A 19,614-nucleotide genomic window follows, 5' to 3' on the forward strand; every position below is an offset into this window, starting at 1 on the left:
AGAATATTACAATAATCAATCTTTTAAAATGCTACACTGATGTGGAAGGGGAGTGCAATTACATGAAAGACTCTTAGGACTCAGGGTGTAAAAAGTGAAGAGGAAACTGCGGCCCAGCTACACAGAGGCTAGGAAAGCATGGTGTGTGTGTTTGTGTGTGTGGGGGGGAGGTATGGGGTACATAGGATCTTGAGGACCAATAAAAAAACACACTTTCAGGGAAACCATGCTGGTCAGCTATGAGTCTTAAGAGATCCAACTGTGCTATAGGAGTGAACTATAGGAAGTCAAACTGCTCTAAGTTGAGGCCCATCTTAGAGTAAAAGGCTGACCTCTGAGGTCTTTTGCACCAGAACTACTATTACAACATCCCACTTTGCTTATTAAAATGAAATTTATTAAACAGTCTTCTCAGGCATCTTTCACATATGTACTTTCTTTTCAATTTATTCCATGTTACTACGAAAAGCAGTTCGCATTAAATATAAGGAGAGATGTGTGCGCGTGGGTTTAAAAAACATGGTCTCTTCGATTACTCCAGTCATAACATTAGATTGAGAAGAATTTCCTTCCAGGATCCTTATCGTTATTGTGAAGTATTTGTTCTTTGAGTCTCTTGCCTTGTTTTTAAGATCACCTTATTATGCAACATCTGCTCTGAATTTCAAATGTGATAAACAGAGTATGAGTGCTGGTGGCAGATGGCTAATGACCAGCAGCGACAGGGCATTCAAGCCTGCCTTGTTTTCTGAGAAGCGATATTTTCATGTTAATTTGCTCTGTGTCCTGCAAAGATGAGACAAATCACCTGCTCATAATTCAGGCAAAGTGGAGACCACCAGGAGCAGAGAGGGGCCATGGCTCGATTCCTCTGGGGTGAGAGGAGGGAAGCTCTGGGAGACTCTACTCATCTGCAGAACAGGGGACCGGTCAGTCACTTCCCATTATGTCAGCTCTAAAAAGATGAACCAGCCCCGGGCATCCCATATTGACACCAGAGCCACTGTTTACTGCAGGCAGATATTATTCATTAAAACAGATATTGCCCAGAGGCAGAAAACAGGTGCTATTAGGAGTGTGTGTCAGCCTCTGAAGTCTGGGTTTTGTTAAACAAACCTAATAGTACATGTAATCTCTGACTGAAACTATTACAACCAATAGAAATCTCTAAGAAACATTCAACTGAAGATAAAATGAAATGTAATTCACAGAGAAAATGACCCATGCAGACACACAAACCTTTTCGGCTTTCTCAAGCCCTAGAGAATTCATTTGTCAAAGATGCATAAATAAAATATAATTTCTATTCCAGGACTGAGTCATCCAAAGAGGCCATATGGTCTTGCACTAAAAGAGCCCTGTCCTATTCTGGAGAGGTGGCTGATCTTTTGTGTGCCCTTTCAGGGTCTTCGAATTCCTTCTCGTGAAATTATATTGCCAACTTCATCAAGCATGTTACATTCACAGAACGTCCAAAGAATATTAGGCTCTCAAAGACTTGATTAGATAGTCGATAAGCCAGGTCTTATATGAGGAAAGATAATGTACTATTAAAGGGAGGCCTAAGTACCAAACGACAGTTCAGAAAAAGAGGGCATTACTTTTTGAAAGCATTATGATTTTACACAGGAGCCTCTCCCCATATACATCCTGTCATATAGTGGTTCTTTTTCTGGGAGGCAGTTAACAAATGACTAAGCAATAAGGGGAAGGAATTTGTCTACAGTTCTTTCTGATCCTTTCTCATAGGGTGGCAGATAAAGGCATGAAAGAGAAAAAAATAACAATCTGAAAGCCCCCCCTTTTTTTTCTCATGAAGTCCCCATAAATGGAAGGTGCTATATAAGCAAAGACACTGAAAATTTATCATGAACCCTAAAAGTGTTTCTGCCTATAAGTTTAATTAAACATGAAAGTCCAAGAAGACAATATCCAATCTCAAATGATCAAATAAAAATTAAACAAAGATAGCAATGAAGTCCTCCATAGTTAAGTAGATAAAAAAAAAATAACTTCTGAATTAGAAAGAGGAAAGCAAGATATGGCAATGATAAGCCTATGAGACAAAATTTGGTATTTGTTGACTTCGTAGTACAGTAGGCATGAAGCTTTTTTTAAGCAAAGGTCACCATCAACATGAATGGCTATATCTTGGAACATCAAGAAAAGAGATTAAAGAATGTGATGAAAACCTCAAGACGAAGTATGAATAAGCTGTCTATATGTGTTTATCAATTTTTTTTAGAATTAAAGTGCAATTTAAAATGTTGGAAAGAAACACCTATGGTTTTATTTTATTCTCACGATCCTCTCAATGACAATGATCAGTTCAGGATTATACCCTTAAATTACTTTATCAAAGATTGACATGAGCATTATGCAATAATTACAAGATTTCCCCAATGAGTTCACCCAACTACCAACCATCACAAATACTTAGGGTGTTTTTCTGCCTTAAAAAATCCCCAAAAGGTATTTAAAAGAACTTGAAACATTGTTATGTGATATATGTAAATGGGGAAAATAAGCCTATCATGGGCTCTCTTCTAACAAACAGGTATTGAGCACAAAGACAAACTCAAAAAGAAGAAAACTAAAGTCAATGGAACAGAATTTGAGAGGAAAGATGGGTACAGAGCTAGAAGAGGAGCAAGAACAGGTAGTTAGGAATACCTACATTTTAAGAGATCTAATGTCCTTAAAACTGCTCAGAAAGAAATGGGTAATTATTGAGCACCATATTCTTTTATGAAAGGCAGATGGGAGAAAGTAAATTCTATATTAGTCTAAGACCAAAGAAATAAATCAAGTTCTACATGTCAGTATCTGGGAATACCACTTGCTATCATTAAAAGACATCTCTTAACTCTGTTTAAAAGATAAACTATTTTTTGCCGGGCTGGCGTGGCTCAGTGGTTGAGCATGAACCAGGAGGTCAAGGTTCGGTTCCCGGTCAAGGCACATGCCTGGGTTGCGGGCTCAATTCCCAATGGAGGCCGTGTAGGAGGCGGCTGATCAATAATTCTCTCTCATCGTTGATGTTTCTATCTCTCTCTCCCTTTCCCTTCCTCTCTGAAATCAATATAAATATATATTTTTTAAAAATAATATAGACGATTTGTCTTTTAAAAAAAGGTAAACTATTTTCATCTGTTTATTCCTATAAATATGATTTAACTCATTTATAAACAACGAATAAGATAAGGAGTCTGCTTAATTAAGTCACCTAATTCACAAAAACAAAGGGTCTTCATGAAAATCTGCACATGATGTGCACAGATCTAAAAGACCTACTGGGAAGTTCAATTAAGTAGAACGAAGACACCAACTAAACTTTATAAGCAGCTTTTTCCATTAGACTTAAAGGAAGAAAGAATTTCTAGTCAGCACACTGCATTTAGCTTGCTGACTTCTAAAAAACCTAAAGTCATCTTTAAATCCCAAGAGTTTGGAATGGTCCTTAGCACTGGCTTCCTATAAATGTTTTTATTAATGAGAAAAATTGAAGAAAGAAGGGCCTGAGACCATTATTTCTGATTCGTATAGCATGGTATATCCTGGAGTCAATATACAAGTAAAATATCTAATGTGCTCACATATGATGTTTCAGATTATATCTCTCAGAGTCCATGAATCATCAGAAAAACACTGAGCTATATTTACTGCATTATACTTTCCAAAGTTAGGGCCACATAATTAACAAATAGATATTTTTCAATAAAGGTATTAAGAACTAAAGGATTTTCCACTGAGCCCTAACATTAATGAACTACAATATATCCCACTTAGCTATATTAAATATATTTATTTATACACTGAGTTCCAAAAGCTCCAATTCTGGCAATTTTCATAAAGGAAAGAATGCCATTGCTTAATAGACTATAATAGTGTGACTGTTTGACCAGGCAAAAAGACGATTCTTGGTACCTTTATGGTTTCAGTGGGCACTCCGGGCTCTGGAACTTTATTCAAATAAGTGGTCAAGTCTTGATCAACATGTTCAAACACTAATGTTAGTTTAGTTTCTCTGTCTGTTCGTGACACCGTGCACACATCGAATAACCTAAAAGGAAAAAGAGAGAGAGTGTAAGTAGGTGGCAATAAGCAAAGATATAACCTGTACGTCTTACATATGTCCCTCACTTTGATCAAACAGGAATAAACACAGGGCCAGTGTTGACCATTCCTGTGATAATATGTAAGGACACCCAATAGGACTTGACACACAGTAGCAAAGAGAAAGGAAGGCGAGTGGAGCCTGAGAATATCTGTGTGAAGTGTTTCCTTATTTAAGACCTTAGGTGGGCCTTGCTGCTGCTGATAGTTTTAAACACTGCAGCCTAGGAAAAACATGGTTCTTCTTAGCTCACAGTTCGAGAATTATTAAAAAGACTGACTGAGCATTCTTTGGAGATGCTGGACTTTGCAATGAAGTTTTCCCTGGAATTTAAGGTGTGAACAATCATGTCTGTGAAAATAAGTAGGATGGAATATGGAGAAATTTGGTTTACTTCTAAGAGAGCCTTCTCATCCTGGTCAATCAAATGATTTCCCTAGAAAGAGTATACATTCCTAGCTTTAAAATTCCAAATATCATGCTCATTAAAACCGTAAAATTCAAACTTTCTTTTTCAGGGGAAGAAACTGCACTGGTAAACTATGTCGCCTTGAATGATAAAGACAGACTAACCAAATTCATGATCAAGTACGGCTGGGCGAATTCAATTTCTTTCATAAAATCCTACACCAATTCAAAATTTAAGTTTCGAAAACAGTTTTCAGCATCAAAACAATTGAGTCAAAGACACATTTTCCTTTGATTTCCATCATAAAAGTACACTCTTTAGTACATGAGATGTTCAGCAATTGTTTGAAGAATTAAGCCACTCATAAACAAGATGTCAGTAAATTTCTTGACAAGGATGTAATATAAACACTCAGAAAAGGCTAATAAAATGTTATTCATATTATTTTCTTTCATTTTAAAAACTTAATAACACTCTTTAAAGGGACTAACTATAAATGTGCACATAACCCAATTACTAAAATGCAGGGTTGACTCTCAATTATCCACTTTGTATATTACCTCTGTTAAATTTTTAATGCCTACCTGGCTACCATACCACCCGACTGTATGTCTCTAGGCTATATGGGACCCACAACATTCTCTGTGAATCTAAACTCAATGTTAAACTAAAGGACCCTGTAAGTTAAATTTAGTGGGGTGGACAATACCGCCACCAACCACACGCACTTCACAGCCAGATTCAAACTACTTTTTAATTATGGGCAGTCTGAGGTGAGTTCTGCAACTCCATTCAAATCCACTAAGATCAACTGAATTTCTTCCTCACATTTATCTACTTCCAAATATTCTGATTGTTAAAGTTTTAATCATCTACTTCCAAAGTTATTTTTTTCTAAATTCTAAACTCTTCCAATGTCACCAATGTGACTTATTCTGGAACACTCTTCTGATAAAGTACAAACTCCTAGCTAGTAAATGTATTAAAGAAAGTATCATAAGACATCTGAGTGCCACACTATGAAAAACATGATTGCTATCGTGCATGGATCTGACACCCGAGACGTCTATCAAAACAACTCTATAAATTGGGTAATTCCGAGTAACCTATCATGTATTCATAGGCTCCTGAGAACCATCTTCTTCCCATTAGACCCATAGACTTTGATGGCTTCACTTTTTATTTCCTTTGGAAGAAAAAAGGAGTTCCAAATAACCAAGCTTCTTCCTATCTGCTGCGTCTATTTTTGTAATAAAATAAAATAGCAATGAACCAAAGATGGCATATACCAAACTCAAGGTCAAACATGGGGCTTCACCATTGCTCCTGTGCTTCATAAATGTTCCTTTAAACATGCTTCCCATGACATTTCCTCAATGAAGACACAGTGTCTACCACTGCTTCTGGCGGCAATGATTTCAGTAACTCTAGTTCTTATTGCACTTAGAGTTTTTAATATGTAAGACATTTAAGTACTTTCCAAAAGGAAAAGAAACGTTTGACTGGGGCATAACTAGAGAATGAAGTGATCATAACACACTGCTGAGCCAAAGTCACCTGCTCTCAAACCGTTAAGTTACCAAACAGCCGTGGCATATAATGTTGCTTCAGCTCATGAAACCGTTTGCAAGCACTCTTTGTATGACACAATAGAAGAATAACATCTAACCCACCCAAGTACTTTTCCTCAAAGTTATATCACTTTATCCAAAATATTAAGACTCACCATTTTGAGAAAAAGCCCTCTTTTTATTTTATTTATTTTTAAATTTTTATTTTTCAATTACAATTTACATTCAGTGTTATTCTGTATTAGTTGCAGGCATACAGCATAGTGGTCAATCATATACTTTATAAAATGTTCCCCCTGATATTTCCACTATCCACCTGTCCCCATATACTAGTATACTTACTACAACATTATCGCCTCTATTCCCTATGCTGAAATTTACATCCCCATGACTATTCTGTAATTGCCAATTTGAAAGGCCTTAATTTTAACTGGCAATTTTTAAAAAGTGGAATTTTTAAAGAGATGTGTCACAGTATACAGTGTGGAATCTTCTTATATGAATTTTAACGTATATACATATTCCAGGCTACAAAAAGAATGGTGTGAGGTAGGAGCAGCTCATGCTGTTCAAGGAGATAATCCTTTTTAAAGGTGGCATTATTAATTTCATGTGGGAAACAAGCGTATTACATTCTCTTCCAAAATTCACAAGTGACATCGAGGGAAGTAAAAGTCCTCGGAGGACCTGCAGGATATCCCCTCTTTGGTTCTAATGTTGGGTATCAACACCCTATAGCCCAGTACTCCACAGAAGTACTGGGAAATATTGCTTTTCACTTAAATAAGAAATTTAGTTTGACTTAATTGTTCAGTAAACATTATCAGAGTAAAAATTAAGTTATATTAGTCATAATGGATAGAAAAATGTCTTGCGACTTAACAGTTATAAATATTAATCTTAAGCATTTTAGAATATAATATACATGATGCTTTTTTATCTACAAAGACTCCCTCTGGAATTACCACAAATCAAATAATAGGCACTTTGGTGGGAAATAAAGAGAAAATAGATGCAAATCTCACGTAAGTAACTGAGCTAAACAAGAAATGAAATCCCTGATATTTGGCAAGAGGGCAACAATCTGTAATGTATTTATACAAACCAATGAGGATGTGGCCAGGCTGCCTAGAACCTCTACACTTGTAAACCCAAAGAGCCAGACAGGTCTGAACATTTGAACAAACACTGGAAAATAACTTCAACTGTATGATTCCTTGTGTTGACTACCATCTCAAGACTTTTTAAACTTTTTTTTTTTTGCTAGTCAGTAAACTAACAAAAATACCATTTCAATGACCTGCAGTTCCATAAAAGAAATATAACCACACTGTGTTGAATATGAGCAATATCTCAGATTACTTTGAGAGGAAATGAAAACTACCATTCAATATTTATCCATTAGAGCTTCGCTTAATGTGACCCAAGTGAATGTTCAAAAAGTAGAAGTGGCCTGGCCAGTGTGGCCCAGTGGTTGAGCGTTGATCCATAAATCAGGAGGTCAGGACTTGATTCCTGGTCAGGGCACTGCCTGGGTTGAGGGCTCCATCCCCAGCAGGGGGCATGAAAGAAGCAACCAATATATGACTGACTCCCTTTCATCATTGATGTTCCTATCTCCCTCTCCCTTCTGCTATGAAATCAATAAAAATATATCTTCAAAAATTATTTTTAAAAAAGTGGAAGTGAAAAGGGGTTCTCAGCACTTACTGAGTCCATGAATCCAGTTTAGCTGTGAAAACACAATCCAGAAGAGGCACAATTAAGTCAGCCAAGCCCCCCACTATCTCATAAAGTAATTCTCTCACTGTCTCTATTGTCTTGACCCCCAGCTGCAGGGCTGGAGCAAGCACTGTGGTCCAGCACAGCACGCAGCTTTCCAGCTGTCCCGATGATGTAATTATCTCATAGCAAAACATCTCCGTGAATTAACTCTGCATCCTACCCATTGTAATTCTTAATGATTGCTTCCTGACGTGTTCTCTAACTTGCTATTCTGGATCTATTGCATAGGCAAGTTGTCTTCATCTAATGGATGGGATTACATCCAATAAATTTGGGATTTCCAAAGATTATCATTTACAAAGGTCTCCCAAACAAATGCTTTGGAAACACAAGCCCTGCCTTTCTATTGTGCTTATAATAGAAGGGAAATCTACATTATTTGCTGTGATTAAACTTTGACCTGTCACAGGAAGTCCTATGAGGATTTTTTCCTGTCACTTTTCCCCCTATAATCTTGCTTGAATCTTTGGACATCAAATATAAGACGTCGGGCACAGCTGACTAAGGGCCCTAAACAAAATTTTACTTGAACTACAGCCTGTCTTTGGAATTGAGAAGACTTTTAAAAAATCTCTAATCTCTTCCTTTATAGCCCAAAAGCACATTCTGTGGCTATAGCTTGCATGCAACAAATTTATGTTCACACATTCTACTAGGCCTACACTACTGAATACTGGCCAGGGTGTTCACATTTTGCTCAATAAATATGGACTGGGTGTGCATTTATTCTCAACTGACACTGGATGGTGTAAGAAGTATTTGCCACCAACAATAATGAGCATCCTGGATGCCAGAGAGAAATCGCCATTTTAGGGGCACTGATAAAATATCAGTACCTACTGTGTGTAGCCACTGTGTTTGGTTTGAGAGATTCCAATATATCTAAAGGCGGGTATTGCCCTTGAGAGCTTTACTATCTAGATGTGGGAGAAAAGGCTGATACATAAAACTAAAAGTAATGATGCATGAGTATGTAGCAGTTCCAAATAAATTCTATAAACAGTGTATGAAACTTTATATATCATATTGGAGTAAATTCATCCTGCATCTACTAGAGGCCCAGCACACAATTAAATCATGCGCATATAGGGTCTTCTGCCATCAGGGCCATGTCCGCCGCCCTGTGACACCTCGCATGTTCCTCAGATACTGCCGGCACCCCACCCTACCCGCCTCGAGAGCCACAAGCCTTTTATGATATAGATTATAGTACACATCGGTGGAGTCTGCCTTTCTACATCAATCACCTCTTCTGGAAACCATATTCTCATTTTCTGTTGAGGAACGACTCTATCCTATACTCAGGTAATATGGTATTGGAGGCATGGGCGCTGGATGGCATGTAATCTACCCTGGACAAAAAGAGTGACAATGATTAATTCAGGGATGGACAGGACCATGAGAATCAGTCCCAGGAATTTTAAACTAAAACTTCCGGGACAGTAGAGCTCTCTGTATTCTGGGATTACTAAACTTGCAACAGATCAGCCTGCAGCTGCTGACGGCCATCTCTGCCACCACTTCAGTGAGCCTTCCCCGGTGAACACTCAGCCAACACCAAACAGAGGCAGAGCAGAGAGGTGACAGGCAAGAGATCCTGGGTGATAGTGGTTAAGCACCGGGACCTGCTTGTGCCGACCTCCCCTGGATTTATTAGTTATGGGAGCCAGTAATGTCACTTTCATGCTTCCCCAGTTTGAGTTGGGTTTCTGTTGCAACAAAAAATAGTTCTAAGGCATGCATCAATATTTTGAAATGATCAAATGACTTTGAAACATTACTATCTGGCTTCAAGCACGTCTTATATATCAGACAAAATGAATTAAGCTCAAGCACATAAGCAGTGGTCCCTACACCCATTCTCTGACTTGCTGGGAGACTATTCGCCTGAAATGGTTTCTCCATGAGCATGTCCGCTGGGCAAAAGTAATTGACAGCCGCAGATCAGACTAATTCATCTTTCCCAAGAAGCCATGAGGCTTCTTCCCAGAATTCCTATTTGAGGTTCCTGGTTTAAGGAACACTTTATGGCAAAAGTAGAGAAAGGAAGAAGAGAGACAAGCTCATCACAAAACAGAAATATGGCACCTAGAACAGAAAATAAAGTGAGGCGGCAAGAAATACTTTAAAACAATACAAAGCTATAGACTTTAATTAATTTAAAGGCTGAGTCCAAGGCTAGGACATATGTTCTCCTGAAACCCTCCACTAAACAACCCCTCTCCAACCTCACTGTCGCTCAGAAGGGGAAACAGACAGGAACGTGTATCAATAGTAACTCTAAAGCAGGGAAACCCTTTTATTTTGTACTGTTACACTTAAGGCTACCCATAACCTGACAAGCAAATACAGTCAACATCTTTTACTTACTGAACCATTACATTCCTTACAGCCTTAAAGAGAGTGTTATAAGAAAGTTTCATGATTCATTTTCTCCCAGTTCATCTTTAAAGATTCTATTAATCTAGTTTTAGCTTCTATCTGCATACACCTGGCAGTGTGGATCTATGAGTTAATATCTTTATATCCATTGGCTAAAAAATGTTTTACAAATTAAAAGGGAATCCCCAAAACTGGACAAGTTTACAAGATGTGACTTGCACTACAGTAAATATTTAAAATTGAGCAAACGCTAAAACTTGTGTATATAGAAACACACTGGAACTGATCAGCACAAAACTGATGTGCGATTAGCTCGGCCCCAGAGGAGCTATTTGGGATGTCTTCTACCTGCTTTCTACCTGCACAGACCCTCATCTCTAGGGCTTCCTGGAGAACCACTTCCTGGGTGAGCAGGTGAAACGCATCAAGTAGACGGGTGACCACCCGACTCACCTCCAAAGGCTGTGGGCCTCCAGGCTGGGCTGGGCAAGTATCTCTGAAAGGCTCACCCTCAAGCACAGCCCTTTGAGAGGCCCTCTGCATTCCCCTGGTGTCTGGCTTTTGCCTGAGCCTCTGTCCCTGAAACCACTAGCCATTCTTTTAAACACCCTGGAGCCCTCTCCCATGCACTGGACCAAATAGAAACAGCTTTTTGCAGCAAAAAAATAAATAAATACAACTTTAACTTTGCTTATTATATTCTTTTAATTCTCCCCAACACAGTCTCTAACACACACTAGGTACTCAATGTTTATTGAATGAATCAAATTTTTCAAAATTATATCAATTCTATGGGATGTTACTTATTTTATAGAAGAAGAAACAGATGTATGTAAACAAATGCTCGCTGCATCATCATTCATAATAGCCCAAAAGTAGAAATGACCTAAGTGTCCATCAGCTGATGAACAGATAAGCAGAATGTGGCATATTCATATAATGGAATACTTTTGGTAATGAAAAGGAATGAAGTACAGGTACATGCTATGATGCAGATAAGTCTTGGGGGGAGTGGGGAAGGAGAAGTGGGGGAGGAATGAAGAATGACTGCTAATGGGTTCTGGGTTTCTTTGTAGGGTGATAAAATATTCTAAAATTAGGCCATGTTGATGATTACACAATGAATATACTAAAACCACTGAACTGTATATTTATACAGGTGAATCTGATGTTATGTAAAGTCTCCTATATAATAAAAGGGTAATATGCAAATCGACCAAACAGCTGAATGACTGGTCACTATGCTGGGGGGGGGGGCGGGGGTAGGGGTGTGAGGGGGTGGGAGTATGGGCGGGGGGCAGACACCCAATGCAGGCGCTGCCCTCTGGTGGTCAGTGCACTCCCACAGGGGGAGCACTGCTCAGTCAGAAGCGGGGGTCACAGCTGGCGAGTGCAGCAGTGGTGGCGGGAGCCTCTCCTGCCTCCAAGAAAGCGCTAAGGATGTCAGGCTACCAAGAGTCGGACATCCCCCGAGGGCTCCCAGGCTGTGAAAGGGTGAAGGCCAGGCTGAGAGACACCCCTCTCCCCCGAGTGCACTAATGTCATGCACTGGGCTTCTAGTATCTCAATAAAGCCCTTCAAAAACAAAAAGAGAAAAGAAATAGCCATAGAGAGGTTTAGTATTTTGCCTGAGGCTCAAGGACAGTAAGTGGTGGAGATGTGAAGTCAGGCTATCTAGTTCCATAGCCTAATTTCCTAACCCCTCTGTATGTAGCACAGCATTTGGGGGCAGATACCTCTCTGTGACAAATGAGACACCCTATTGACACTCCTTGCAGGAATGCCAATTCCCAAATGTCTTCACTAAGCTTGGATATCCCATGTATGCTCTACATGCTGGGCTAAGAAAAACAGGTCTTCAGAAAATTCACAGGAAAAATTATAAAAGCTTATTTTCTCATTCAACTTTTCTTCCTTTCATCACTCATATACTTTTCTTCAATCTGCTCCTCCACGTTACTGAGAAAATCCTGATCAACAATCCTGAAAAGGTGGTTTTTAAAATAAATATATTAACAACTTAAGTTTAACTTTGTTTGAGGGGAAAAAATAATATGCAGGCATTTACTGTCTTGCTAAAGGTATGTGATTTTTAAAAAAAATATTTTTATTAATTTCAGAAAGAGAAGGAGAGGGAGAAAGAGAAACAACGATGAAAGTTATTCATTGATTGGCTGCCTCCTGCACACCCCCCAATGGGGCCTGAGCCCACACACAGGGCAAGTGCCCCAACTGGGAATAGAATAGTGACCTCCTGGTTCACAGATCCACACCAGCTGGGCAAGGTATATGAATTTTGATCCTCCCCCAATAAGGGGTAACTCCATAAAAAAGAATGTGGGAAAAATAAAATTACTTCTCTGATATCTGCCTAATTGTCAGGTTGAAAGCGACAGAATTACTATGGAACACAAGAGAAACAACAACAGCTCACAAAGTCTTCAAATTACCCTAATGGTCACCACACAAGCCAAAGAAAAATCCTGCGTGTGACAAATGAGACACCCAGGAATTTTCTAAGTATGGAGAAAGTTTTAGGGATTACCTGGTGCTGTACAGCTGTTTTAATAATGAGGAAATACAGGCCGAGAGAGTGTACAATGGCAAAGCTAGCTAAATAAAGGAGTGCGACACCTACGTCTCCTGACTAAAAATTCTGTGCCCTTTCCAATAGAACGAGGTAAAAGCAACCAAAACAACCAAAGCATGGTTTTTTTAAAAAAAGTCACTATAAAAATTAACTTCTAACATCTTACATTTAAAAATGAGATTTATTCTAGCAAAATTTCCAGGAGCTATTGTGTTAAGAACACCCTCAGGAAACTATTAAAAGATAAGAAAACAAAGCACAGTTGGAAAAGAGAAAAGAAGTGATAGCTCTATCAACTACTAAACTGAAGGATCTGAAATGAGGTGTTTTGTTCAGATGCAAAAATGTATAAATACTAAGTTATGATTTTTAATACGTCCACATAATTTTATTTTAGAGTTTAATCTTTGGTCAAAAAATATTTCAGACAGGTAAATATTTCATGGTATTAAGAATGATTAAAAACTAAAGCAGATAAGAATTTGTAAATGTAGCTGTAACTATAACTCCTTCAAGGCAGAATTTTTCTTTTGAAAACACACACACAACAACAACAACAAAAACAACAACAACATCACATTGGAACAACTCATACTGGGAATCTGTTAGGCAAATAGGTATTTCACAAAAGTAAATATGTTAGATACCTTATTCTTACCCATCTTAAGTCCTCAAACTTTTTAAAAATTAAAGTTTTCAGACAAAAACAAACTCATAGATATAGACAATAGATTGGTCATTACCAGTGGGGAAGAAGGTGGAGGGAGGGTGAAGTAGGTAAAGAGAGTCAAATATAAGGTAAAAGAAGGAAACTAGACTTTTGGGAGGGGGGCATGCAATAATTAAAAGTACACAGATGTCAAATTAGAATCTTGTATACCTGAAAATTGTATAGTGTTATTAATCAATGTTACTCCAATACATTTAATTAAAAAATAAGTTTTTAATGGAATTCTTTGTAGCATGCATTTAACATTTTCTTGACTTATAAGCACAATATACTGATTATGTTCTACTGGTGGATAATTCATGATCATTATTATTATCATTAAATTATAATAGTTTAATTCATCACTGTCATTGTGATCCTTTATTTGAGCACTTTCTAGACGCACGAATATGAGGCAAGGAGATCCACACTGAGACAGATTATAAATCAAACAGTCAAAAAGCAAACATCCAAAAAAAACAACACAAAAAAACCTGGCAAAGGTAATAAAAGCCAATATTACTGTATTTTAGTTTCAAACTCTTTTTATCCTGATACGATTAAAAAGACAAATTCAGCCTGGCCGGTATGGCTCAGTGGTTGAGCATTGACCTATGAACCTAGGAGGTCACGGCTCGATTCCCAGTCAGGGCACATGCCTGGGTTGTGGGCTAGATCTGCAGTGTGGGGCCTGCGGGAGGCAGCTGATCAATGATTCTTTCTCATCACTGATGTTTCTATCTCTCTCTCCCTCTCTCTTCTTCTCTGAAAGAAATAAAAATATTTTAAGAAGACAAATGCATACGGCAGTAATAAATCCATATTAATGGCCACACAATGAATAAAGATGTAATTTGTGACAATAACAGCCTAAGGGGGAGGGACAGAATTGTATACGAAAAGTATTTTTTATTATTGTTATTTATTTATTGTTTTGAGAGAGAGAGAGAGAGAGAGAGAGAGAGAAACATCGATCTGTTGCTCCATCCATCCATGCATTCATGGGTTGACTTCTGCATTTGCCCCAACCTGGGATTGAACCCAAAATCTTGGCATATAGGATGACACTCCAACCAACTGAGCCATCTGACAATGGTGGAAAAAAGTTTTTATATACTATAAAAACTACTCTTTCAAACTAGATTGGTTATAAGTTTTAAGATGTTAATTGTCATCTCCAGTGTAATAAAAAAATTCTTTGTTTTGAAACTATCTTCATGTCCTCAGAAATATTTTCTTGAATCTCCTCTCTAATCTATCATTATGAGCATTAGAATGAACCTGGAACTGTACCAGGAACTTTACATATGCAAACTCATTAAATTCTTTCAATATCTTTATTTAGTAGGTAGGTACTAATGTTCTCATTTTACAGATAAAGAAGATGAGATTCGGAGGGTAATTTGTCCAGAGTGACAGAGCTCATAAGATGCAGAACCAGGATTTCAATTAGAAGCCTTCACAGGCTTCTCCATCTCCGCCATCTGGACCTTCTACATTCATGGTCCTATTCTCTTCTCACCACCACCACATAACAAACAACAAATGATAATTATCTCCTTCATGGCCATGGTTTCAAATATGCCTAAATGTGGTGAATCCTTAACCCGTCTCTCAAAAACAGTTCTCTCCGCACACCCAGTTACCTTTTGGACAACCCCAACCAATATTTTAAACACCTCAATTTCAAATGTCTAGAACAGAGCTCATCTCCTTGATGAATCACACCAACATCCAACCAATTTTCTACCAGTAAGTCCAGAAACCTTCAAGTAATTTTAGATTCTTCCATTTCCCCATACTTCCAACCAATCACCAATCCATCACCAAAGTGTTTCTCCATTCACTTCCATTTCCTGAGTTCAGGTATTCATCACTCTTTTTTTTTTTTAAACATTTTATTGATTTTTTACAGAGAGGAAGGGAGAGGGATAGAAAGTTAGAAACATCGACAAGAGAGAAACATCGATCAGCCGCCTCCTGCACATCTCCCACTGGGGATGTGCCCGCAACCAAGGTACATGCCCTTGACCGGAATCAAACCCGGGACCCCTCGGTCCGCAGGCCAACGCTCTATCCACTGAGCCAAACCGATCAGGGCATCATCACTCTTGCCTAGACTGCTACAGAGGGCCTTTATTCTGTCTCTTACCTCATGGAGACTCCCTGTCCTCACCTTTCATTCTGGTCAGTGAACATTCTACAGTGTACATCTATTTATAACACTGAACAAATGCATTTAGCCAACAAATTACTTATTAAATATGTTATTCCCTCGTATTGTATTAAGTACCAGGAATAGAAAGATCAAAGGATAGAATACATTGTCTTAAGTTGTTCAGTCTACTGGGAAGGCAGACATAAAAAGAATAATATTAACTAATCTGGAATTGCTGAGGTGGAGATATATACAGGGTATTTTAAGAGAAATAGAGAGGGGCTCCTAACCCAAAACTACGAAAAAGGTTTGTAGAGGAAGTGACAACTGAGCTGTCTTAGACCATTAGGAGTTACCCAAGCAAGTGGCAAAGAAAGCCACTCAAAACCAAGAGAAAGTGTGAACAAGGGACAGCAAAAAACCCTACTGGAGATAAACCTTGCATGCCATCAGAAACTTTTACTTTGTGGGCAATGAGCATGCACTTTTGATTTTTTAAATAGCTCACTCTGATGGGCATGGATAAGAGGGGAATAGGGGCAAGAAGACCAGTAAGGAGACTGTTACTGCAAGAAAATAAAGAGGGCCTGTCCTAAGGAATTGGCAGCAAGGACGGAGAGGAGAGTGCAGATTCCAGAAATATTTAGGAGGTTGAATTGGCAGGACTTGCTAAGTGTCTGAATGTGGCGGGGGTGGCGGGATGAGGATGGAGGAAAAGCCAAGGATGACTCATAGGCTTTTGACTTTGGGGACTTGGTGCCACCCCATGAGATATAGCAGTGTTCCCAGACCTTTGGTTTGCAGAGACGTGTAAAATTTCCAACAAACATAGGTTTCTGACAGAACATTGCCAACTAAGACATAAATACACCCTACCATCTACTATCAGGTATTTCATAAAGAGAGCACATTTTAACACCCACAATGTACGCAAATTTAGCTTTCTGCAAAATTCAGCACAGGCCCTTATTTTTCTAATTTCATCCTAGATGATGAAAAATTGGTACCAGGCTTCTCACCAACACTGGGAAGTTCTGAGGTGGAGATATAGGAGAAGAAATCCATTTGCTGTAGATGATGAGTTGAAGACAGAATATGCAGTCCCCGCCCTCGCTAACTGTGGCTCGTGAGCCACATGCGGCTCTTTGGCCCCTTGAGTGTGGCTCTTCCTAAGCCTTAGGAGTACCCTAATTAAGTTAATAACAATGTACCTACCTATATAGTTTAAGTTTAAAAAATTTGGCTCTCAAAAGAAATTTCAATCGTTGTACTGTTGATATTTGGCTCTGTTGACTAATGAGTTTGCCGACCACTGCGAGTCTAGCCCAATAGAGTTATCCCATGCACATTAAGGGTTGTAAAAGAGTTCAAGAGGTTATGGGAGCCCTGAATAAGAGGCACTCAAATGTGCCTAGAGCGAGAGTGGCCCAGGAGATGCATCACAAAGATGATCTGGAATTTGCCAGATAAGTAAAGGAAGTTTAGTACAGTCCGGGTAGAAGGGACAACGTGTCCAAAGGTATGTAGGTATGCAGGAAATTCATATTTAGGGAACTGTGGATAGTTTGGCATGACTTGGTGATTATCTTGGAAAATGGCAAGAGAAGAGCTGGAAAAGTACACAGAAGCAAAATTGAGAAGAGTTTGGTAATCCAGGTTAAGAAGCCTGGAAGTTATCTTATGGGCATTGGGGAATAATCAAAGGACTTTGCAATGAGTAATACTATGGCCAGTTTTAACACTTGGAAATACCACTCTGACTGCAGACTAGAAGCTGGACTGTAGGGGAATAAAATTGGAGGTGAGGAAAATGGATAAGAAGTGTCTACAAGAGCCCTGGTAAGAAATACAAATACATTAGAGAAATAGAAGCAGCAGAGAAAGACCAATGCAACCAAGTATTTACTGAGCTCCTACATTCTTTAGGGGTTATTAAGGCCAATGAACCAAGATCCCTGCTCTCTTAGAGCTTCTTTTCTATTTTTGTTAAACACAAAGATAATCATGCTTTCCATAATGTTTTGCAATTTAGAAAATTTAACAATGCCTCAACTGCTTTCATAAGTCCTTCTCTCTCTATATGTATATGTGTGTATATATAACCTTTTTAAATTGCAAAAGGGTTAAAGAACTAAGGTATTGAAGGTAAGTAGAATACCCACCATCAGAAAGCTTGTACATGAAGGAGCCAGGATTGAGCTCAGATAATCAGGCATGAGAACCCTCACTCTTAACTGCTGTAGTCAATTCTCCATTCCACAGCTTACTAGGACCCTCCTGATCTTGACCATAATTACCACTCTATTCTTTTTGTTTAACTAGATTCTACCCATCCTGAAATATCTGCAGTTCCTGAGATGTGCGTAATTCCTTAACACAAGCTGCCATCACCTCTGCCTAGAAAGCTCCCCCTTTTTCTATCTGGTGACCTCCTCTACTCATCCACAAAGTCTGCTCAGGGGTGAACATCGTCCATTATCCTCTCTTATCTCCCTTCTACCCTCCCACTTCCAGAGCCAAGACTCCTATTTTTATCACAACATACCTGACTCACTGGAGGTACCCAGCCATGATCGTTGAGTCAATAAATAAATAAATAAAAATATTAAATTGTCGTATAAGAGAGTACACTATATTTTTAGAAATAGACGGAGTTAAGTCTGATAAATTAAGTGGGGGATTAGGCTGAGTAATATTCTTTTGGGTCCAAAAAAGAGGTGTGATAATAAAGTAAAGATGTTGATTTTGGGGTTTGACTCATAAAACAGTTCTGAAGAAAATTCCAAGAGTCTGAATATGTTTTGCTCAATGAAAGCAGAGCTAGAAAAACTGGACTGCCTCCCATGGGACAAGATTTATTTGTTCCTATAAGTTCTCATATGGCGGTGTTCATTTTGTTCTTTGTCTCATTATTTTCAAGTCACGCAGTATAATAAGGCAATTGCACTTTTATTAAACATACTCCATTTCCTAAAGAGCAAGCCGCTAAGGAAGTGATCCCCATTTCCCCCCTTATGTTGTCTTTCCTCAGTAAGTGTCTTGACATGTTAAAGAAATATTTTATTATCAGAGGGTGATTTTGCTTATTTCCAAAGAGGGAAGCAATTTGCTACTCTTTAATTTAAACCCACCCCTAAATCCAAGGAATGCTTGGCTCATGGAAGGAAAAACAAAGTCTAGAATCTATTAACTTGTGATGCACAACTTTCAAAGCAATTTACATTCAGTTATACATTTGAGTTCATTTAGCTGTTGGAGCAAATCCTAAATCTCCCGTGTATCTTGCTTCTACAAAAGTATACTTAGCTCCAAACTAGGTCACTAAATATTTTAACATGACAACATGTCCCACTCTCCCACCATTTTGAGAAATTTCCAAGGAACTACAAAAAGCAAACTCCCTGAAAGAAACAACCTCATACCCTACATCACATGCTAGGTAAGCCCTGCCCCAGTTTGGGTTCAGGGCACTATCAAAATAGAAGAGAACTAATCTGTGTCATGGCACACATTCAATCACACTATTTCGCTCAGGTCTAAATCTTGACACATCAATAAGCCCATCATGTTGAACTGTTCCTCAAAGAGTTTGTCCAATTCTCTACATAAGACTATCCATCTATTTCAATTTAACGAGTCTTTAAGTTAGAACTTGATGGATCTTTACATAACGCATTTTGAATTAGTACCTACAAAAGTTAGATCTAAACATCAGCCTGATAAGCACATCTCTGCTAACATCAGTTACTAGTGTTTCTTAGCTGTTAATAGGATTTCACTCTACTTAAAGCCACTCCCTTATTACCTGGCATCAGTTACTTGAGTATAAGACCACTATCTACAGAATGCCCCCTGGAACTAAGATGGGAAATAGTAAACACAGAACAATGGTA

The 19,614-nt window shown here is 38.5% G+C and overlaps 1 protein-coding gene across 4 annotated transcripts in view; it reads right to left on the reverse strand.

The window, feature by feature from the left end:
- CDK6 (cyclin dependent kinase 6) overlaps window positions 1-19,614 on the reverse strand; it is a 215,761-nt gene that overhangs the window by 147,687 nt on the left and 48,460 nt on the right. For all 4 annotated transcript variants that reach the window (XM_070424263.1, XM_070424260.1, XM_070424261.1 and 1 more), the window contains exon 3: window positions 3,928-4,063. In XM_070424263.1, the coding sequence (XP_070280364.1) occupies window positions 3,928-4,063 (136 nt within the window). The remainder of the gene's footprint in view (window positions 1-3,927; window positions 4,064-19,614) is intronic.

The sequence above is a fragment of the Myotis yumanensis genome, unplaced genomic scaffold (assembly GCF_028538775.1).
Source record: "Myotis yumanensis isolate MYYU_CA2020_CCGP unplaced genomic scaffold, mMyoYum1.0.hap1 SCAF_9, whole genome shotgun sequence".
Classification (NCBI taxonomy): domain Eukaryota; kingdom Metazoa; phylum Chordata; class Mammalia; order Chiroptera; family Vespertilionidae; genus Myotis; species Myotis yumanensis.